This window comes from Pteropus vampyrus, unplaced genomic scaffold, assembly GCF_000151845.1.
Source record: "Pteropus vampyrus isolate Shadow unplaced genomic scaffold, Pvam_2.0 Scaffold340, whole genome shotgun sequence".
Classification (NCBI taxonomy): Eukaryota; Metazoa; Chordata; class Mammalia; order Chiroptera; family Pteropodidae; genus Pteropus; species Pteropus vampyrus.
Window position 1 is genome coordinate 771135 of NW_011889121.1, and position 20740 is coordinate 791874.

Consider the following 20740-nt stretch of genomic DNA (forward strand, 5'->3'; position numbering starts at 1 on the left):
TTAAATTCTTTTAGGCCCATAAATAAACTCATACATTTTACAGTAATAGCACAAAGATTTGACAGAAAAATTCATTTTTGGTATGATTCTAACCTTTTATAAAAATAGCACTGTTATTTTATTTTTGCATTACATACTGGCTTTGCACACAATGTAATAAATGAAGCTGGGTTAGAATTTACAATTTATTCTCTTAAATATAGCTTTAATCTTCATTTGATATTCAACCTCAGTTTAAGGAGTTAGTATATGAAAGCCTCCATTTAATGGCATTTCAAGATTATTAAATTATTAGAAAGAAAGGCAACCCCTCTGGTCTCAGGGTTGACACTATATAATCTAGTCATTCCAAAGCCAATGCACTGCAGGAACAAAAGGAATAAGTTTTAATATTAGCAAAATTTCTTTTATTATATCATTTCTTCTTCTTTCTAAAGTTCCTTACTACAAAGCAAACATCTTTGTGTTAATAAATGACTTACTTCAAAAATGTTACACTAAAGGTCAGAGTTATGAAATTTTTCTCCTTTTGTTATCATCATCATATTTTTCTTCATTTTAAATTCATTGTGAACAGGGAAGAAAGTTTGTCGAGAATAGTCACATCTGTTTTTTATCTAAAATTAGTTTACCTTTTTAATAAAGTCTGGTCCACAGCATATGTAAATGACAAATTTTCAGCATATATATACATACATATATGTGTGTGTATGTATGTGTATATATATGTGTATGTATTTATATATATATATGTGTATATGTGTGTGTATATATATGTGTGTATATATATATGTATATATATATATATATATATATATATCAGTTGTTGCACAAGTATGAGTATTCTACAATGCATGTTGGGTTTCTGTTTGTTCACATCTTTTAAAAATAGCATTGCACTGAAATGAACAGAATATCTAGTATTAGGTTAAGGTTTCCTAATAGAACATTATCTGGCTCCAATGAAACTTCCTATAAATGGTTTCTCATCACTCCACCAAAATGGGAGAAATGACATCAAGAATGGAAGTAGGGAAGGGGGCGGGGAAGCAGTGTGAAGGTTCAATAATACTCTGTCTGGAGTTCTGAGTTAAAGTTAGGTGTGAAGGTTGATTGCGAAGATTCTCAGGGTTAAAAATGTCATCTTAAGTTATGCTCATACTTAAAATGTTTAAATGTAGGTGTTTGAAAACAACGGTGGACAACTTGCACTTCACAGCCAACGTGAGGAGAAAAATCCATCATTTTCCAACACATTTTATCTGAAATGCTACCTGGTCATAGATAATGAGAATAATGAGATCAGTGGAATGGGGAAGCACTGGATGAAAAACTTTTGTGCCTTCCATTAGGGGCATTTGGTAGTCTTGGTGCTTCCAACTCCCATTCTCTTTCAGTTCTTGAATTTGTAATGGTGGCACATATTTCAGCTTTCCCCCCAAGAGCCACATTTGTAACTATTCGATTGAGACAATGAATATTGTTCAGCCTGACAAAAGAAGGAAATCCTGCCGTATGCAAGAACATGTATCTACCTGTATCCTCCTGGAGGACATTATGCTAAGTGAAAAAAAGCCATTCACATAAGGACAAATACTGCATGGTTCCACTCCTATCTAGAATAGTCAAAATCATAGAAACAGAGAGTAGACTTGTAATTACCAGGGTAAGAAGGGAAAGGAAATGGGAGTTGTCCAATGGATATAGAGGTTCAGTTATGCAAGATGAAAACCTTCTGGAGATCTGTACAATATAGTGCCTATAGTAAACTGTATTGCACTCTTACTGTATTGCATTCTTAAAAATTTGTTAAGAGGGTAGATCTCCTGTTAAGTGCTTTTACCACAATAAAAAAAAAAAAAAGTTGAGTCAGGAAGAATTTTATACTCTGCCTTTTTTTGTTTTAACCTTACTCTTATTTTTTTTTTTATTAAAGCTAAAATTTTTGACCAATAACATTGTGCAAAACACCTTGTTTGGCATTTCCCACACACTGTCTCACCGAATTTTCATGGCAACCTGTAAAATATGTTCAGCATGTTCTGAGCTTTGTGGATGTTATAACTGAAGTATGAACAGGGTAGGTAAAAGAGCACACAGCTAGTAACGGGTAAAATCCATAATCCATAAACCTCACTATTAATCACCACTATAAATTGCCTCCTCACAACTCCTATTTTTTATTTATTTGTAAAATGACTGATCCAAATTCTCGGCATTGCTTGACATTTCAATAGTTTGGAAAGTTAAAAACCACATACTGTTAAAAACTTACTATCATTAAAGAGTGATTAATTTGGTAGTAATGGCAACCAGGTTTCTTGGACAGTCCAAACCTGTCAACTTCACTGATGGATTAAGAGCGTAGGGGTGCTGCTGCTGCTAAGGACACTAGCAGTAACAATAACAATAGTTAGAGTACTGGGCCAGGTCCATCTCAAATAGCCTGATGTTGATTGTCATAACTGGGGTGACCTTATGTATACACATTTTAATCTTCTAAAGTGGAATGCTTCTGATAATGAAAGAGCTATTAAAAATTATGATGGAATAACAGGCAAAGCCACGATTGTCAGAGCAAACTGAGATATACTCATGACATACAATCTAGTAGTAATAATCCTCATCTCAATGTAAAATTATAGGAGGCAAAATCAAGAATGCTTATGTTATAAACTGTTAATTACTACTCCCACCCTCAGCTCTCAGCCTCAAACTATTTAGCAACTATAAATTAGAGATATGAATAGGTATAATGCCAAGCCCTATGTAGTTTTGAATGCCCTTTAAGTAAGGCAAAGGTTGGAATTGATTATGATATGCTTAGAACAGCATGTGGCACATAGTGGTCATTCCTTAGATGTTTGTTGAAAGAATAATTTAATGAAAGAATAAATGCTATGATATAATTATTAACTATATAAAGGAAATCTTCAAGATGATAAATTTCCAAGAAATATCAGGCTGCATGCCTTGATAATAAATAGGTAAATATAATTTTCTTGTATTTCCTGTAAAGATTATTTTCTTTAGTTAAAAAGTAATTTACATTAAGGGCAGGATTGAATGGTCACTACTAGAACAATCTATTAATCATGGTCTTTGATAGGAAAATAATCTGTTGGAGCAAATGTTCATTTTTGAGCAAGGACTAGAAAAGTCAAGTTTAGCTTGATTTAATTTTCTCTTTTTTACTCTCCACACTTATAGTAATGACTAATAATGACTGACATTACATTGCAAACATTTATTTAGGTTACACAAATTAAAAGAACTAAAGTATTTACTCTTGGTTGGATACTCAGAAGTAAGATGATTAATACAAAATGAACCAAATTTCTGGAAACTTAGTAATTTGTATATTGTAGAAAATGATCTGGTCCATGAGTTTCACTTTATTTTTACTTGCATAATATATATTTTGTGATTTAGTTTGTAAATAATCCCTGGACTATTATCAATATTACAAAAATTATTCCTATATTAAAGCTTTGCTACATATATTTTTAAACCTAACTTTTTTTTTCTAGATGAAGGGGATCAGTTTTCTTTTATTAAGGTGTACTTGACTGAAACTCACTTTCCAGCAAAATTTGTTATTTGTGCTTGTAAAATGTTTTAGTCTTTGTATGCACTATTTTATACTATCTAGGCATTAGCAAATTAAAATAGTAATTTATTATTTTCAAGTAATGACATGCAAAAATTTAAAGTTATTCAACAAAATAGAAATATAGTTATTATGACTAATAGGAATGTATAATATATACTACCTGTCAAGTTACTTAACATCAAAAATCACAGCCATATAACTAACTCTGAAACAACATAAACATGCTTTCCTATGTTACACAATCACAAATGTTCTATTTAAGTAAATAAATATCTGGAAAATAATTTAAAAACATAGCACCTATTTTTCCAAAAACATCAAAAAGTAAAGCAAAAACTCTCCATACAGTTTTTTGTAAACGAAAAGAAACCCCAGTTTTCACCTTTAAAGGAGCAATGAGATGAAATGGGAAACCATGTTTTTCTTTGTCTCTAGTATATTATTCACAGAAAAAATCACTTGAGCTTCACTAAAAAGTTAAAAAAAAAAACTATTTATTTTGGAATACCTTTTATATTTAAATAGAGGAAAATGTGTCCTCAAATAAATCACATAACCTTTCTAGGACTCTGTTCTAATCTAGAAGATCTGAGAGTAATTTAGGTTCATTAAGCTCCTTTCATTTGAATAATCCTATGAATCTACAAAATAAATGTTCCATCTTTTCACCTTTTCCATTAAGTACAGAAAGTATGCAATATGTTTTAAAAATAAAGATTGACAAATCATATTCGGATTCTAAATAATGGTAGTTTTTCTAAATACCTGCACATAATGTGTAAAAAGAGCAATGAAGAATGAAGAATGGGGCTACAAAGTGACAAGAACAGTAAAAGATTAAAAAGAGATTAAAAGTAGAGAGATTAAAGGTAAAGAAAGAGAGAGTAGGAGGCAATGTGTCATACTACCCAGGCAGGAAAAAACAAAACAAAACAAAACTGACATATATGCATGTAGGAAAGTGGATTCATGATAGACATAGAAAGATGTCAATTCGTAGGCGAAGACATACATAATACAGAAGGAGGAAGAGTGTAATAGTGATGGTAAGAGGTAAGAAGGGAGTGAGAACCCCCTACACATACAGACACATTCAGAGAAAATACAAAGAAATATGAAGAGTGACAAATTTTAAAAACAACACAAAGTCAGACATGTGTATGAAGATCATAGAGTGAGACAACCAGAGAAAAAAGCCAGAGGCTAGCTTTAATAACATTCCCATTTTGTGGATCTTAGGAGTATTACTGTTAAAGACTGTAAAGGTCAAGATAAATATTAGACAAAAATGAGGCTATCACTTCAAGATTCTTATCTGGTGGTAGCCACAAATTTAAACCACGGCCTGTATTCCGCTTTAAAGCAACATTTCCCATCTCTAGATAAAGAGAAGCTACCCAAGGCAAGTTAATACAGTTTGCAATAAGCCCATTATGGAGTCCACCCCTCCCTTAAAGGAATAGCTATATTACCCCCCCATCTCTGTTTTCTTTATTTAGTAATGAAACATAGAGCTGTCAAAGTAATTGGTAAATTGGGTAAATAAGCAGGATACAACATATTAGAGTTAGCCACGGAGAAAGGCACTGGCTACCAGAGATTGTGATAGTAGGACATTTTTGGAGATACTGTGTATTAAGAAATTGGCATATTTGTATCCCAGCAACCATGACCTCCTAGTTATAATTATACCACCCACTCTAGCCTTTGGATGGAACAGGGGCTGGAGAATGCAGGGGAGGGGTCCCCATTATTTCTTCTCTCTTCTAATAATTCAGTTTTTGAGGAATAATGACAATCAAGACCACCTCTTGATCACCTTGACCATCTTTCTTTACTTCTTTTTTTTTTTAAACTGACTTGTGCACCGACCATTTGGTTTCTATTCCTAAATTTAAACCAACAGGGATAGGGTAGCATAGAGATTGAAAAGAGACAATTAAATAGATTTTAATATGACTAATGAATGAGATTCCAAATTTGAAGACATTTGGTGGTAAAAACATAGCATTAAAATAATTTTGGGATGGGACACAGATATAGTGGATGATATAGTAATTTAAGTCTATACAAGATGACATTTATAGTCTTGGTTTTAATTTTCTATCATAAAAATTTTGCATTTTATGCTGTCGTGGAACACATAAAACCTTGACTCATGTTTCACTCTTCACAAAGCAGGTATTGTGTGTTTTAAATAGTTCTCTCACATTTCCTACAATTATAATTTTTGTGTTCCCTTTTATAATATCAAGATGTACTGAGATACTGTAAAACATTTTGGGTCAATTCTTCTCCTTGTTCTCTTCCTATGAGGAATGATTTTATTTATATTGTTAGGTGGCTACAAAATTTGATTACTAGGAAAACAGATTCCCTCCATATGCAAATGTCCGTATCTTTACATGGCTTTTCTGAAATTATTAAAGGAAGAAACTTTATATTTTTAGCAGGAAAAATTCACTTTAAAATGCTTTACTCTGATTATTCACATAAGCAAAGCAAGTGTGTGTGTGTATATATATACATATATTTTTTCAAATACATACTTGCTTGAATTATAGGGACCTAAACACATATTTTGATTTTAATGTCAAATAATTGGTATTTATTTTATTTCATAAATATTTGACCAGTTATGTAAATGATCTGTTACAAGAACTTTAGCATCAATTTAAAAATATAATAACCTGACACAATTCAAAATGAAGTCGCTAATACTTTCTTTTCAAATCATCTATGTACAAACTTTTCTCAGTGTAACTTCTTCATACCTCTCAATTTTGTTGGATACTGATGAATAACAAGCAAATTCTTTGGAGGCAATTGTGCTATTTTTGAAAGAAGCTATTTTATATTACATGAAAAATTATACTTCTGCAATATCCTCTTGGCATGGTTTTGCTACTGGTTTAAAAGATTACAATTTGCCTTATATTTTGGATTGAATAAAGTGAACACGTATTAAATATGCTCAGTAAGGCAGTAGAATTGTGGTCAAAAGTAGGTGAGAGTTTACAAAACATTCTTGGTGCGTCAAAGTATATATGAGAAAAGTACATGTGGGGACATATAAAGTAAGGAAGAAGTAGCCTTAGGTATAAGGGGATCTGAACTTGGCACAACGTATAAAGTGTTTGGATGAAAAATGCTGTAATAATTGGGGCTAAGTAGCAGGATAAAATTGGGGGCACTGAAAGTTTGTGGATGGAAATTTGCCCCTAGCTCAAAACTACCATAAAATGAATGGTCTTACCTTAGCACTTACCTACAAGTAAAAATAAACATAAATCAAAATAAAAGTGTGGGGTTTTTATCTAAATAAATTGAACTTGGTATCTGGAAAGAATCTCAGCAGTTGGTGTGAATATGTCAAAGACCGCTGCATTGTAGAATTTGAAAGTATCTTTTAACATGAGAATAAACTCTCTGCCTTAACACATAGGGTGAAATATCCCAGTCAACAAGATCCAGTCTGGTACTTTGTGCTCTTCATCCTTCTATTTTCTCATTCTTACATATAAATCTATAAAGGATTGCTAGCTGTATGAAGAAAGTCTACAGCCCAAAAAGAGAAAATGTCAAGGATACAGATGAATTCCTTGAAATACACAAGTTACAAAGGCTGGCACACACAACACATGAAAAATCTAATCATCCCCTATATCTACTAAAAAAATTGAACCAGTTATCAAAAACTTTCCCAGAAAAAAACAACTCCATGCCCTGATGGCTTTCTGGTTAAATTCTTTGAAACATCTTAGGAAGAAATAATGCCAATCTTCAATAATTTCTTCCCCCCCAAAAGAGAGAGTTCCTCTCAACTTGTTTTATAAGTCTAGACTAACAATGCTCTCAACACTTGAGAGGATATTAAAATAAATTACAGATCATTTTCTGTCATGAACAAAAATATAAAAATCCTAAACAACATATTAGAAAATTCAATCCAGCAATCTATATAAAGTACAAGACATCATGACCAATAGGATTTATTTCAGTAATCCATAAGTAGTTTCACATTCCAAAACTAATGGCTATAATTTATCACATTCCCACAAAGGAGGACAATCATAATCATTTTAATAAATGCACAGAAAGCATTTGAATATGTTCAATACCTATTCATAATAAAAACTTCAAAAACTAGGAATGAGGAGAAATTTCTTAATCTGATTAAGAGAACCTACAAAAAATCCAACAACAAACATCTTATTCAATGCTAAATTACTGAAAGTTTTCCACCTGAGACAGAAAATGAGCTAAGGATTCCCATTATCGCTACTCCCATCAAACATTGTTTTGGAGGTCTTAATGTATGAAAAAAAATTAAATAATAAGGATTGAAAAGAGAAAAAACCTCTATTTGATGACATGATTTTGCACTTAAAACAAATGCAAAAGATTCTACAAACTATTAATATTAATAAGTGAATTTAGCAAAGACACTGGATACATGCTTAATATAAAATATCTATTATATTTTTATATACCAAGAACAAAGAGAAAATAAAATTTAAAATGAATCCCATTTATAATAGGATCAAAATTTCAACTATCTGGGGATTTAATCTAATATGTGCAGGTCTCTGGACTGAAAACTGCACACTATTACTAAAAAGGCACTAAAGAAGACCTATATAAATGGAGATATTTATCATTTTCACAGATTAGATGTCCTAATACTGTAAAGATGTTAAGTGATCGACAAATTCAACAGAATTTCAAAAATATCCCAGCAGGCTTTAGTAAAAATTAACAAATTGGTTCTAAAATGTACTTGGTAAATCAGAGAACCAAAAATAGCAAAGGCAAGCTGGACTAAGAACAAAGTTAAAAGGTTTACATTACCAGATCCCAATGTTTAAATAAAACAATTGTATATCTACATACAATTGAATCTTATTTAGTCATAAAAAGGAATAAAGTTCTGATACCTGCTACAAAATGGATGAGCCTTGAAAACATTATGCTCAGTGAAATAATATAGATACAAAGAGATGAATATAGTATAAGTCCACTTATATGAAATATCTAGAATAGATAAATTCATAGAAACGCATAGATTAGAGGTTATTTTGTGTGTGAGGGGGTGGGGGTAGGGGATAGGGAATTATTGCTTAATGGTTACGGAATTTTTGTTTGGAGTGATGAAAAATTTATGGATATAGATGATGGTGATGGTTTTACATTGGGAATGTAACAAATGACACTGAATTGCACACTTAAAAATCATAAAAATGTTGGAGAGGATGTGAAGAAAAAGGAACCCTCATATACTGCTGGTGGGACTGCAAATTGATACAGCCGCTATGATAAAACAGTATGGAGGCTCTTCAAAACACTAAGAATTGATCTACCATATGATCCAGCAATCCGTCTACTGGATATTTACCCCCGAAGATTTGAAAACCCATATCCAAAAAGATATTTGCACACCGATGTTCATGGTAGCATTATTCACAGCGGCCAAGATATGGAAGCAACTGAAGTGTCCTATGATAGATGATTGGCTAAAGAAGCTGTGGTACATATGTACAATGGAATATTACTCAGCCATAAAAAGAGATGAAATACTGCCATTTGAGATAACATGGATGGACTTTGAGATAATCACGCTAAGCAAAATAAGCCAGACAGAAAATGTTGAAAATCACATGATATCACTCATACGAGGAATATAAACCTAAAAGCAACAAATGAACAGGACAAACAAACAGAGACTCATGGACATGGACTATAGACTAATGGTTACCAGAGGGGAGTGGGGAGGGAGAGGGAGGAGATAGAGTAAAAGGGGTCAAATATGTGGTGACAGAAAGAAATCTAACTATGGGAGGTGAACACACAATGTAAATATATATCTGCCTTACTGTTAAAGTATACAGATGAAACTTATTGGATTTTGTTAACCAATGTCACCATAAAAAATAAATTTAAAAAATGAATAAATAAAAAAATAATAAAAATGACAAGTTTTATGTTTATAGGTAGATTTACCACAATTTAAAAAATATACCAAAACCATTGAATTGTACACTTCAAAATGGATGAATTGTACAGTATATAAATTATATCTCAATAAAGCTGTTAAAAAATGATTGTTATTAAGCCAGTGTGGTTATAGCTGAAGAACAGACATAATCGAATGTAAGGGAATACAGAATCCAGAAGCAGATTCAACATACATGTTTCCTTGATTTATGACAAAATTGCCATAGCAATACAGTGGGAAAAGAATTGTCTTTCGATAAATGATGATAGATTAATTGATGTTGCTTTTCATTATAAATTCATATGTGCCACTTGGTTTTAAAGAGTAAGTATGCATTACATTTTGATAAACATTGTTAAATATTAGATTTAAAAAGTATCTGTAGTAGAAAGAAAACTCTCAAGCAAGCAGCTAAGTAAATAAGTAAATAACAAACAAACAAATAAATAAATAAAACACCCTTTGAAGAAGGTTAGCATAAATTAAGCATTGATTAAGTTTATACTACAGTAAAGGTAAGTGAATCCGATTCATGATACTTGTTGAACTGTATCACCTCCATCGTGTTTAAATACTGTTAATATTCACCTGAACACCGAATTAATTACTTCATCCCTTTTCTGGTCTAATTATTTAGAATAATTCATGCAAAGTAATAGTGGCGTATATTTTGGCATTTGCTCATTAATGCACCATCCTCCACCACCACTATTTCCATCCATAACAAATTATTCGGCCAAATCAAATGGTCAGGTTAAAAAAAATATCGACATACAAGCCTCCCACCCCCACCCCCACCAATAAAACGCCCATGAAACAAAACAAATATAAACACTTGCGACATTTAACACATGTGACAGGAGAAATGATTAATGTCTAACCTTTATCCACTGAAGATTTGTCTGCTTGAGCTTATTTTCAAGTTTATCTTGCTCTTCTGGGCTTAGGGGAGCACTTACAAGCACTGTTCCACCAGTTTCATTTAATTGTTTTAGAATTCCCTGGCGCAGGGGCAGCTCTTCTGCCAGTAACTGAAACAGACAAATGCAACAACTTTTAAAATTAATTACAGCACAATGCCAACTACCTTGTCTTTGACTCTATTGATTAATCTATCAAAATGAAGCAACTTGACCAAAGGACTACCGGTACCTCAAATACTAACAGTTTTCTATAGAACACATAGCTGATAGACTGAATCATCCACTAGCAAGTAAATAAAATTATCCTAGAAAGGACCAGGATATCTTTTCCCTCAGAGATTTGTCTTTCCAAGAGAAAAATGTCATATGATATCAGCTTTAAAACAACACCCCAAACAGAGTTAAGAGCCCGAAAACACATTTCTATCAGAAATAGAACAATCTGGATAAATTCGTCACCCTCTTAGGTATTAAGCCTCCAAGTAGTAACATATCACTGAATGAGAAATTGCATTATCATATTAAGAAGTAACTAACATTGAGAACACATCAGGTACCAGGCACTGTGCTAATCTCTCCACATCTATTATCTCAATTAATTTTTAAATAATAATTTTATGAGGTAGATTCTATTATCTTCATCTTACATAGAAGGAAACTGAGACAGAGGTTAAATACCAACAGAGAGGTTAAGTACCAGATCCAAGGACAAAAGTAGCAAGTGACAGACCTGTGATTCAAACTTGGGCAGTTTCATTCAAGAATCCTTACTTTTGACTCTTCCATATCCCTGGATTTCTCTTATTCATTCAGCATCAACTTATCAATGCCCTTTCCAAGATCTACAAAACCACTATTATTTTAATAACTGTCTTTTATTCTGCCATTTAGAGCTGTATTGTCCAATACAGTACCACTAACCACATGAATCTTTTAAAATTTAAATTAAATGAAGTTCAAGAAAATAAAAACTCATTTCCTCATGCACACTAGCTACCTTTTGAGTACTCATAAGGCACACGTAGCTAGTGGTTACTGAAATAGACAATGTAGAACATATCCATCATCATGGAAAGTTCAACTGGACAGTGCTGATCTAGACTGTCTAAGGAAAAAAGAAAAATCAATGCAAATTTATTAATAAGTGAATGCTGCTAAAGATGTCTCTTAAATAGGTTACCAATTATATTGCTATATATGACACTGAATATACTTAGAAAAGACGAATTTTCAAGAACTGAGTTCATTTTTCCATGACATAACCATATTCAAATGACTACAGATTCAAAACTTTTTACTTTTGAACCTCAAATACTTAGAGTAATATCTGACATATAGTAGTACTCATTATTTGTTTACTGAATTAAGCAATAATTTTATTTTTATACTTTTCTGTTCAGGTACAAATTTGTGTCAGAGAAATAAGTGGTTGACATGAGAGTCAATTTGCACATGTAAACCAACTGAATCATTGATAAAGGAGTAATTCCATTTCCTTTTGGTTGTGTGACCTTGTAAAATGAGGATAATTCCAATCATTTTGAAAGTTTGATATGAAGACTATATAAAATAGCAGATGTAAATATATCTAATGCTAAGTACATAATAGGGAATGATTAAATGTTAATTTCCCTTTCTCATTCATCTTCCCTTCAAGATTTAAAAACAGATGCAAAGTGTCTCTTTCCTAGAACTAAAACCATAAAAGTTAACCCAACTGCACAATTAGAGCCATGCCAGTCAGCCAGATGAGATAATCAGAGATGAGCAGACATGACGGTAGGAAGGCATGAAAAGCAATTTGAATAAACTGGATGTCTATTCAACCAGTACTAGAACGTAAACCAACACCATGACACCCACCACCCTCTCACTCACACAAAAACATTGCTTCAGGCAAACTGAACACTTAATTAGAGGCTGAAAGTAGTTGGATTGATTTGGTGATTAAAATCTTCCCTAAAAAATGAAATTCATTCTATAAAGATTCTTCCTAGTTTTTAAAATAATTTGGAGCTATGAACTTCTCCAATAAGTCTAAAATTAATTTCAAATTAGTTGTAAAAATACTGCCATGCATTTTACGCACACATACACACACATTTAAAATATATATATATATATTTTTATATATATTTTTATATATATATATTTTATGTATATATATATATGCATATTGGAAAGCATTGGGTTAAGATAAAATAAAGTTGTGAGAAAAACTAGTGAAGAACTATCAATAACCTAGTCAGCAGGAAATTAATGATTAAATACATTAAAAAATAGATTCATATTCTCTTTATACAAGTGGGCCCTGAGGGATTTTAGAAAATAAAATTACCTTGACTTGTTCAAGTTTTTCTTTTAGCTGCTGCTCATTTCCAGGTTCAAGTGGAATACTGGTAATGTTATCCACTTCTTCCAACCATAAAACAAATTCATTTAAATCTCTTTGAAATTCTGACAAGATATTCTTTTGTTCTTCTAGCCTGCAGAGAAAAGAATAAAATTGTTACAAACAACATATTTCTCAAACTTTCTATTTTTTTAAAGAAAAAGCAAAACAAAAAATTATGTCACACACTTTCAAGAATACAAGCAATGTAAAAAGTGTTAATACAATTTTTAAAAAAATTCATTCACTTTGATCAATTTCAATATCTCAAAAATCTCTAAACTATGAGATTAAAATTGGTCAAGAAAAATTCTAATTTTAAAATTCCAACATTATTTTATTAAACCAGCACAATGTTTCTCAAACTCAGCACTACTGATATTTAAGGCTGGATAATTAGTCATTAAGGGGCTGTTCTGTGCATTGTAGGAGGTTTAGCGGTATCCCTGGCCTTTACCCACTAGATGCCAGTAGCATTTCCCCTACCCACAGTTGTGACAACCAAAAATCTCTTGCGGCATTGCCAAATATCCTCATTGCGGGCAAAACTTCCCCTGTTAAAGAACCACTGCACCAAAGCAAGTATATAATATGAAGTTGCATTTTATAAAATGCTTAAGATAGAATATACCTTTATGGACAACTTCAGAGTAAAGGAAAAATAAGGAAATTAAAATAAAAATCCTAAATTATCACGTGTTAAAATGTTTTCCAAATTATGTTTCACAATCCTTTTTGAAGAAAGAGGAAAATTGATTTAAAATTTAACATACATTATACTAGTGGAAGTTTTTAATTACAAAATGCATACACTATATGTTATTCAATTAGCCATAAATTTATTCTTACACATTGAATTGTAACACAGCTGAGCAAAATGATCTGCACCTAAAATAATTTACGATTTTTTTGTTTTGTTGTATTTTGGGAACGTGTGTGTGTGTGTGTGTGTGTGTGTGTGTGTGTGTGTGTGTGTACACATACATATATATATATATATACCTTGTATGTAAACTTTTAATTGAAGTATAATATACATATAAGAATGTGCACATATAACTGTATAGCTCAATATAGTTTTAAAAATTGGACATACCAAATAACCAAAGAAAGGAACAGAATGACATCAGAAGCTGAGAGGACCCTCTGTCTCTTATAGTCACTACCTCCAAGTATAACTAGTATGCTAGTTAAACGTTATGTATATGGAAAGAACCATATGGTATATATTCTTTTTTGACTTGTATTTTTTACTCAACACACACTTTACAATAATCACCCATATTGTGTGTAGATTAATTTCTTTATTCTCTTGGATGTTCAGTATTAAATTGTATAAATATCTCTCTGTTGGTGGACATTTGGGCTGTTTTCATTTTGAGGGTTTTTTTTTTTTTTTTTGCTTTAAGTTAAATATTTGAGGGCTTACGAACTGTCAGGAATTCTACTGGGCATAGAATTCCCTTCTTGCATTCTACATACTTGTTTTCAGTGATTATATTGAAGCCCTTACCTTTGACTTTGGAGAGTTGAAAGCGGGGAGTGAGGGAACAGACCCTCACCACAAACACTGCACTCCCCACAGAGCTAACCATTTCACCCCATCTGAGTCCTCCTCTTAATTCTGACTGGGACATAGGGTACAGAGGAGGCTGGAAATCACTGGTAGTAGACATAATGCTACCGTCACTTCTCAGTTAACCCTGTGCGAAGTGGCTGGTCTTAACTGCTGGCAGTTTGTTTTAGAATGTGGGATAGTACCATTTTTCCTCAGACTCTGGACTTAGAAGCAATTCTGGAAGAAGAAAAAATACCACTATGGACATCCTTTGTTAAAAATTTGTAAGCCGGTTCAATTTTTCGGTCTAAGATTCAAGTGTATTTGTCAGTCTATCTCATTTTTCTCTTTTCTACTCTTTGCAGTTCTTTGTAACCTTTAGTATTTGACTCCAGATCATCTCGCACAGTGTCCCAAACGCTGAGATCACCTTATTTCTACCAATCTTCCTTATCTTAGTTAAATAATACTTTGCTAAAATCTAATTACACTTGTAAAATCTAGACAGATGTGTAAGGCTTTTCCCAACCTTCATCTAGAAACTGACGATTTCAGGGAGGAAAAAACCTCCAAAACCCAACAAACAAAAAGAGGGGCAATATACTTATTCATTGTACGTTGAGATTTATATATTTAATTGGAATCAAACTCTATAAACATTCTGTACTTATTTTCTTAATTTAATATTCTACTGTATTTCCTAAAGTCATTAATTATTCTTTGAAAAATCAATTTTAGAGCTGAGTAATAAGCCATTTATGAGTACACCATATTTCACCATTCTTCTGTAATTAGGCATTTAGTTTTGTTCCAATTTTTCATTATAATAAATAATCCTATAACAAATACATTTGTTTATGCATTTTGGCTTATGCACCTGCTAATTTCCTTGGAATGAGGAAGAAAAGTTAACTATAAGAATACTAAGGACTTAGGTACACATTGCATAATTTCTTTGCAGTGCTGGTAGTAAAAACACTCATATACTTCCAACCAACAGTTATAAAATACTTATCTCTACACACATTTATTATTACTGAGCATTACGATCTATATACTTGATAGAGGAAAAAATAGTTTGTCATGGATGTTTTTTACATTGCTTATTAATAGAAAATTTGAAAAAAATTGTATATGTGTGTATATTTGTCATTTCTGTTTCAATTGTAAATTGTTTGCAGTCTGTTGCTCATTTTCCTCACTATTTTCTTGTTTTTAAGAGCTCTTTTAAGATTACCTTAAAATATATATTTATTGAGTATGTTTTTCCAGCTTCCCTTTTACCTTTTTGCTTTTTAAATATATTTTTATTTGTTTATAAATAAAATTTCATCTATTTATTTCTTTGTTGTTTTTTTCATTGATACTATTCTGAAAATTGTGACCATCCTACAATTGCTCATTCACCTTTACTTCATTCTGGATCCCTAAACCTTAATTAAAATAAAACAGATTACTAATAAATCTTAAATTTATATAGAGTTAAATTTCTGACCTTGAAGGAATCTTCAGAAATTGATATTTTTCTTAGCACAATCTATTCTCTATTGATTTGTGGGGATTTTTTTCATTATATTTTGTATTTTTATATGTAATCGGGTTCTGTTTGCTGATCTACTATGCTGAGCTACAAAAACATGACAGTAATATACTACTCAACCATTTCAGCTTTAAAACATGTTTAATTTCTGGTAGGTTAACCCCTTTTCTTGCCTTAGCTATTCTAATTTATGTAATACAAGTATCATTTGGTCAAATTATAAAATAAATCTCACTGGGAACTTTGATAGAGATTCCATTAAATCAATAAATTAATTAGTGAAAAATTTACTGTCTTTCCACTATAAATCTCCTAAATTTTCTATGTTTACAGTGTTTTTGGATACTGAGAGTAGTACTCAGGACTCATCTGCGCACTATAAATAATTAAGTATGTTTTCTAATTAACCTTCAGCATCAGTTTGAAAGGCAGTGACTTGCTTATGATTTTATGGATATTAACTGTATACTAATTTGGAAAACCCTTAAGAACCTAGAGACAGAATAAATCATCATTTAAAAAGTAAAAGCTTTGGCTAAGCTATTTGCCATAATATGTCTTTTTATGCAATGTTTGTGGAAAACTTTTTTCTGATGATTTAAATTTTTAAGTACAGCATCTTTGGTTTAAATATGAAAACATTTGGTAATCATTTCTTGTCGAGCTTTGTATTTTATACTTTGAAATAGAAAAAAGATGGTGACCCAAACCCACCGGGACCTTGTTATAATCTGCTTTTCCAAGCACATGTATTTTCTGAAATTTCAAAAGCCTCGATCTGAAGTTTTAAAAGCTGCAATTTGAATTTATATATTCAGATGATTGCAGAAAAGGGAAGGAGCACAGTTAGCATTTCCAGGCTTGTCTCTTGACAGAATAGTTTAAGCATACTTTATATTGGCATTCATCACATGAAGTGTTATTTCTTTGTTTACCTACTCACTTAATGCCTATGGTAGGATTTATTCGGGCATTTGGTAGTAATAATAATGAATGAGACATTTAACATTACTCATCTGCAATTAAGTGCTAAATATTTTACTTTTAGAGGCATTTCAATACATTTAGCTATTTTTTTTTAAAGAATGGCTTCTGTTTGAAATATTGGCTCCGTTGCCATTTACATTATAAATGCTCTTAATGCAATTGATGGAAGCACATATTATGATGGAGAGAGATATGCATAATCAGAAAGGAAGAGTTACCAATATATTGTTTAATTCAATGAACTTAACATTAACAGTTAGAGAACACATTCTGTGTGGCTGCTCTTATAGTAAGAGGAAAAGACTGCAAATCACATCGCATGATTTTAGAGGGAGAATGTTTCAGGCCAAGTGCTGGATGTTTTCACATCTGAATCTCTTTTAATACTCAAATACTTCCCTTGTATGGCCTTCCTAGAATTCCCAATGAATAAATTGAAAGCAATGGGAGAGGGGTTGAGGGGGGTTGGGTGGTGGCAGTGAAAAAGGTGAAGGGATTAAGAGGTACAAATTGGTAGTTACAAAATAGTCAGAGGATGTAAAGTACAGCATAATCAATAATATTGTAATAATTATGTATGGTGCTAGGTGGGTACTAGCCTTATTGGGAGGATCACTTTGTAAGTTATATAAATGTCTAACTACTATGCTGTACACCTGAAATGAATATTGAAAGTCAACTGTAATTGAAAATAAATAAATAAATTGAAGCCCTGGAGATTTATATACCATATATATCCAGATACAGGGTTACTATCTCACTTTCCGAATGGGAAGTTTTAAGTTTTTGATCAACTATAACTCAGAACCTATGAAAAATATAGCTAGAATCAGCGCCTGTCTACGTATAATGCTTAATGCATCAATTTGATTGTACATACTAATTTAAAATGTTATAAAATATATCAGAAAGATCGCATTTCCTCATTCACAGTTTATATAACAATTGTGTAAACATTCTTGACATGCATCTTCAACACTAAAACTGTCATCTCGATCTATGAACTTTTTGAGGCACCTAATTCAGTTTTCTAGATGCTATCATCTTCACTTCCACATGTGGCCTGAGGTGTTGTACTGCTGAATCCATGTGTAATGTTCTACTGGCAATTTTATTTCAAACCATAAGCACACATTTACAATACATAAGACAGTTTTATGTTATGTAAAGACAGTTTTCTTTTTTCTGTGCCATATGTTCATGAGATACACAATGCAACCACATACTGGGTTGCTTTTAAAATAAACTTTCCTGAACTCTTGAAGTTGTAATGTCATTCCACCAGTTAATCACTACTTCCGTTAAATTTGTTTTCTTCATGGTTATTTCCCCTCCCCTATCAAGTGACTTCTACAAGCAACCAAAATAAGCATCAAATGAGAGTAAGCCAATATGTCTCTTCTAGATTGTAATTTGTTGTTTTGACCAAAATAAAACAAGTGTCTTGTGATTTGAGAAACATTAGAAGGATTCAAATATATCTGTTAAGAAAAAAATTATTCACGTTTAGGCATAAACTGTAAATTCCTCAGGTTGTACCTTCTATAGCAGTAGTCCCAAACCTTTTTGGCGTCAGGGACTGGTGCACCTATGAGAATCTAATTTCTGGTGATCTGAGGTGGAGCCAAGGTGATGATGCTAGCACTGGAGAGCAAATACAGATGAAATTTTGCTTGCCTGCATGCTGCTCACCTCCTGCTGTGTGGGCATGGTTTCTAACAGGCCACAGACCGTTACTGGTCAGTGGCCCCGGGGGTTGAGGACCCCTGCTCTATAGGACATTATGTGAACCAGAACCCAGGCATCAACTCTATTTTTAAATCAACATGCCTTTTATATATGGTTAGTGCGTGAGTTACACAATTCATTCATTCCTTTTGCCTAGACTTTGTGCCTTAGTAAAATGAAATGCTCCTGAGAAGGAAAACATATCAAGGCTTCTCAGTCATTTATTTCTCAATATTAAGGAAAACAGTAGCAACTTGTGGGTAGATACAGAGAATGAGAAGGGAAATCATGAAGCCTAGCAGTGACAGTTAATGAAAGAAAAATAAGTCCAAATCTGAGCTGTGCAAGTTAGTATATGAGTATATGAACTTGGACAAGTTACTTAACCTCTATAGGCCTCAATTTCTTCATCTTAAAATTGGCACAATAAACATTTCATAGTGTGGTCATGTGGACTAAATTTGCTCTCTAATACCCCAGTTTCAGCCTAGTGCTTCATTAACAGTCAGCATTCAACAAATGCTAGAAAAATAAATTTTAAAAAGGGGAGAATCTGGATACTGAACTATTTCTATCTCAGAATTTTGCCTACACCAACATAATTACATACATAAAAGTATTTATAAAGCATGCATGAGTACACAGAGAAACTATTTGAAACTGAGCTTTTTGATGAGCCGGTTGACAGCTCTATTTCTCTCTTCTAACAAATTTTGTGGGGAAACACAATTAGAGTCAAAATCCAATCTGCGAGTAAATGTTCCACCAGATAGACTACTTCTAAGTGAAGTAGATGTATAATTACAATGCCACAAACATTTCTTGAAGGTCTACATGTGTCCAATGTAGGCAACAATCCTTGCCCTCATAGGGCTTACATTCTATTCTGGAGTGGGGGTGCAGACAAATAACAAGCTAAAGGAGTGAAATTTATAGATTGTGATATAGTGATAGGTGCCACAAAGAAAAAAAATGAAGGAAGAGAGAGAATATTTAGTGGAGCCGGAGGACTGCAATTTTATAAAAGGTAGTCAAAGAAGGTTTCATTGACAAGTGGGTATTTGAGTAAAGTCAACATGGTAGAGATTGGCTAGCTGTTCATCGAAAAACCTTATTCTCTTCTTTTAATCATGAAGCTAGCCGTCATTTCTCACCCTCCCTTGCCATTAATTGTGGCTACATAACTGAATTCTAGCCAATGGAATGTGAGCATAAGTGATGCTCACTGATTCCAGACCTGGCTCATAACTTTACCCCCACACATGTGATATTCCTAGTTCTTTCTCTTTCACATAGAAAAGCACAGTGATTTTGAAAACTACATGTTAAAAATGGTAGTTGATAGTCATGGGAATGGGGAGCATAGCATTGGGAATGCAGTCAGCAGTAATGTAATGGCTATGTGTAGAGTCAGAGAGAAGATAGAGTAATCAAGGGGATCATCATCAACTATATAAATGTCTAACCAATGTACTGTATACTTGGAACTAAACTAAACTAGAATGTTAAAAAAGGGGCAAAGCCATAAAAGTCAGTGTAGCCTGGATCCTTGATTCACAATTTGGAGGACAGCTGCTTACTGGTTGGAAACAACTTTTTGAATTGTGCATGAGTAAGAAGTTTGTATTGTGTTAAGCCACTGAGATGTGGAGCTTCTTTTTTAATAGTAACTTGAATTAAGTTAGGTAATAAAGGAGGTGAGGGAAGAAGTCATGCAAATATTGGGGGAAAGAGCACTGTAAACACAGATAACAAGTACACAGGTCCTAAGGCAGAAGTATGGTCAGAATGTTCTAAAAACAACAAAAAGAAAGTGGAAAAAAATGTTTGGAACAGAATGAGAGAAGGGAAAGTAGTAGAGATGAGGTCAAAATGCTGAATCTTATGAAATTCTACCTAGAATCCCAAGGCTTTCATAATTCATATTGCCTATCAGACTCAATTCTTAGATAAAAAGAAATTCCAGAATAATCTTTTTACATATTCCAGATTGAACTCTGTTTT

General features: G+C 32.5%; 1 protein-coding gene across 2 annotated transcripts in view; it reads right to left on the reverse strand.

Moving 5' to 3' along the window:
* DMD (dystrophin) overlaps positions 1 to 20740 on the reverse strand; it is a 2089898-nt gene that overhangs the window by 743202 nt on the left and 1325956 nt on the right. For both annotated transcript variants that reach the window (XM_011378471.2, XM_011378473.2), the window contains exons 46-47: positions 12870 to 13017; positions 10490 to 10639 (exon numbers count right to left, since the gene is read on the reverse strand). In XM_011378471.2, the coding sequence (XP_011376773.1) occupies positions 10490 to 10639; positions 12870 to 13017 (298 nt within the window). The remainder of the gene's footprint in view (positions 1 to 10489; positions 10640 to 12869; positions 13018 to 20740) is intronic.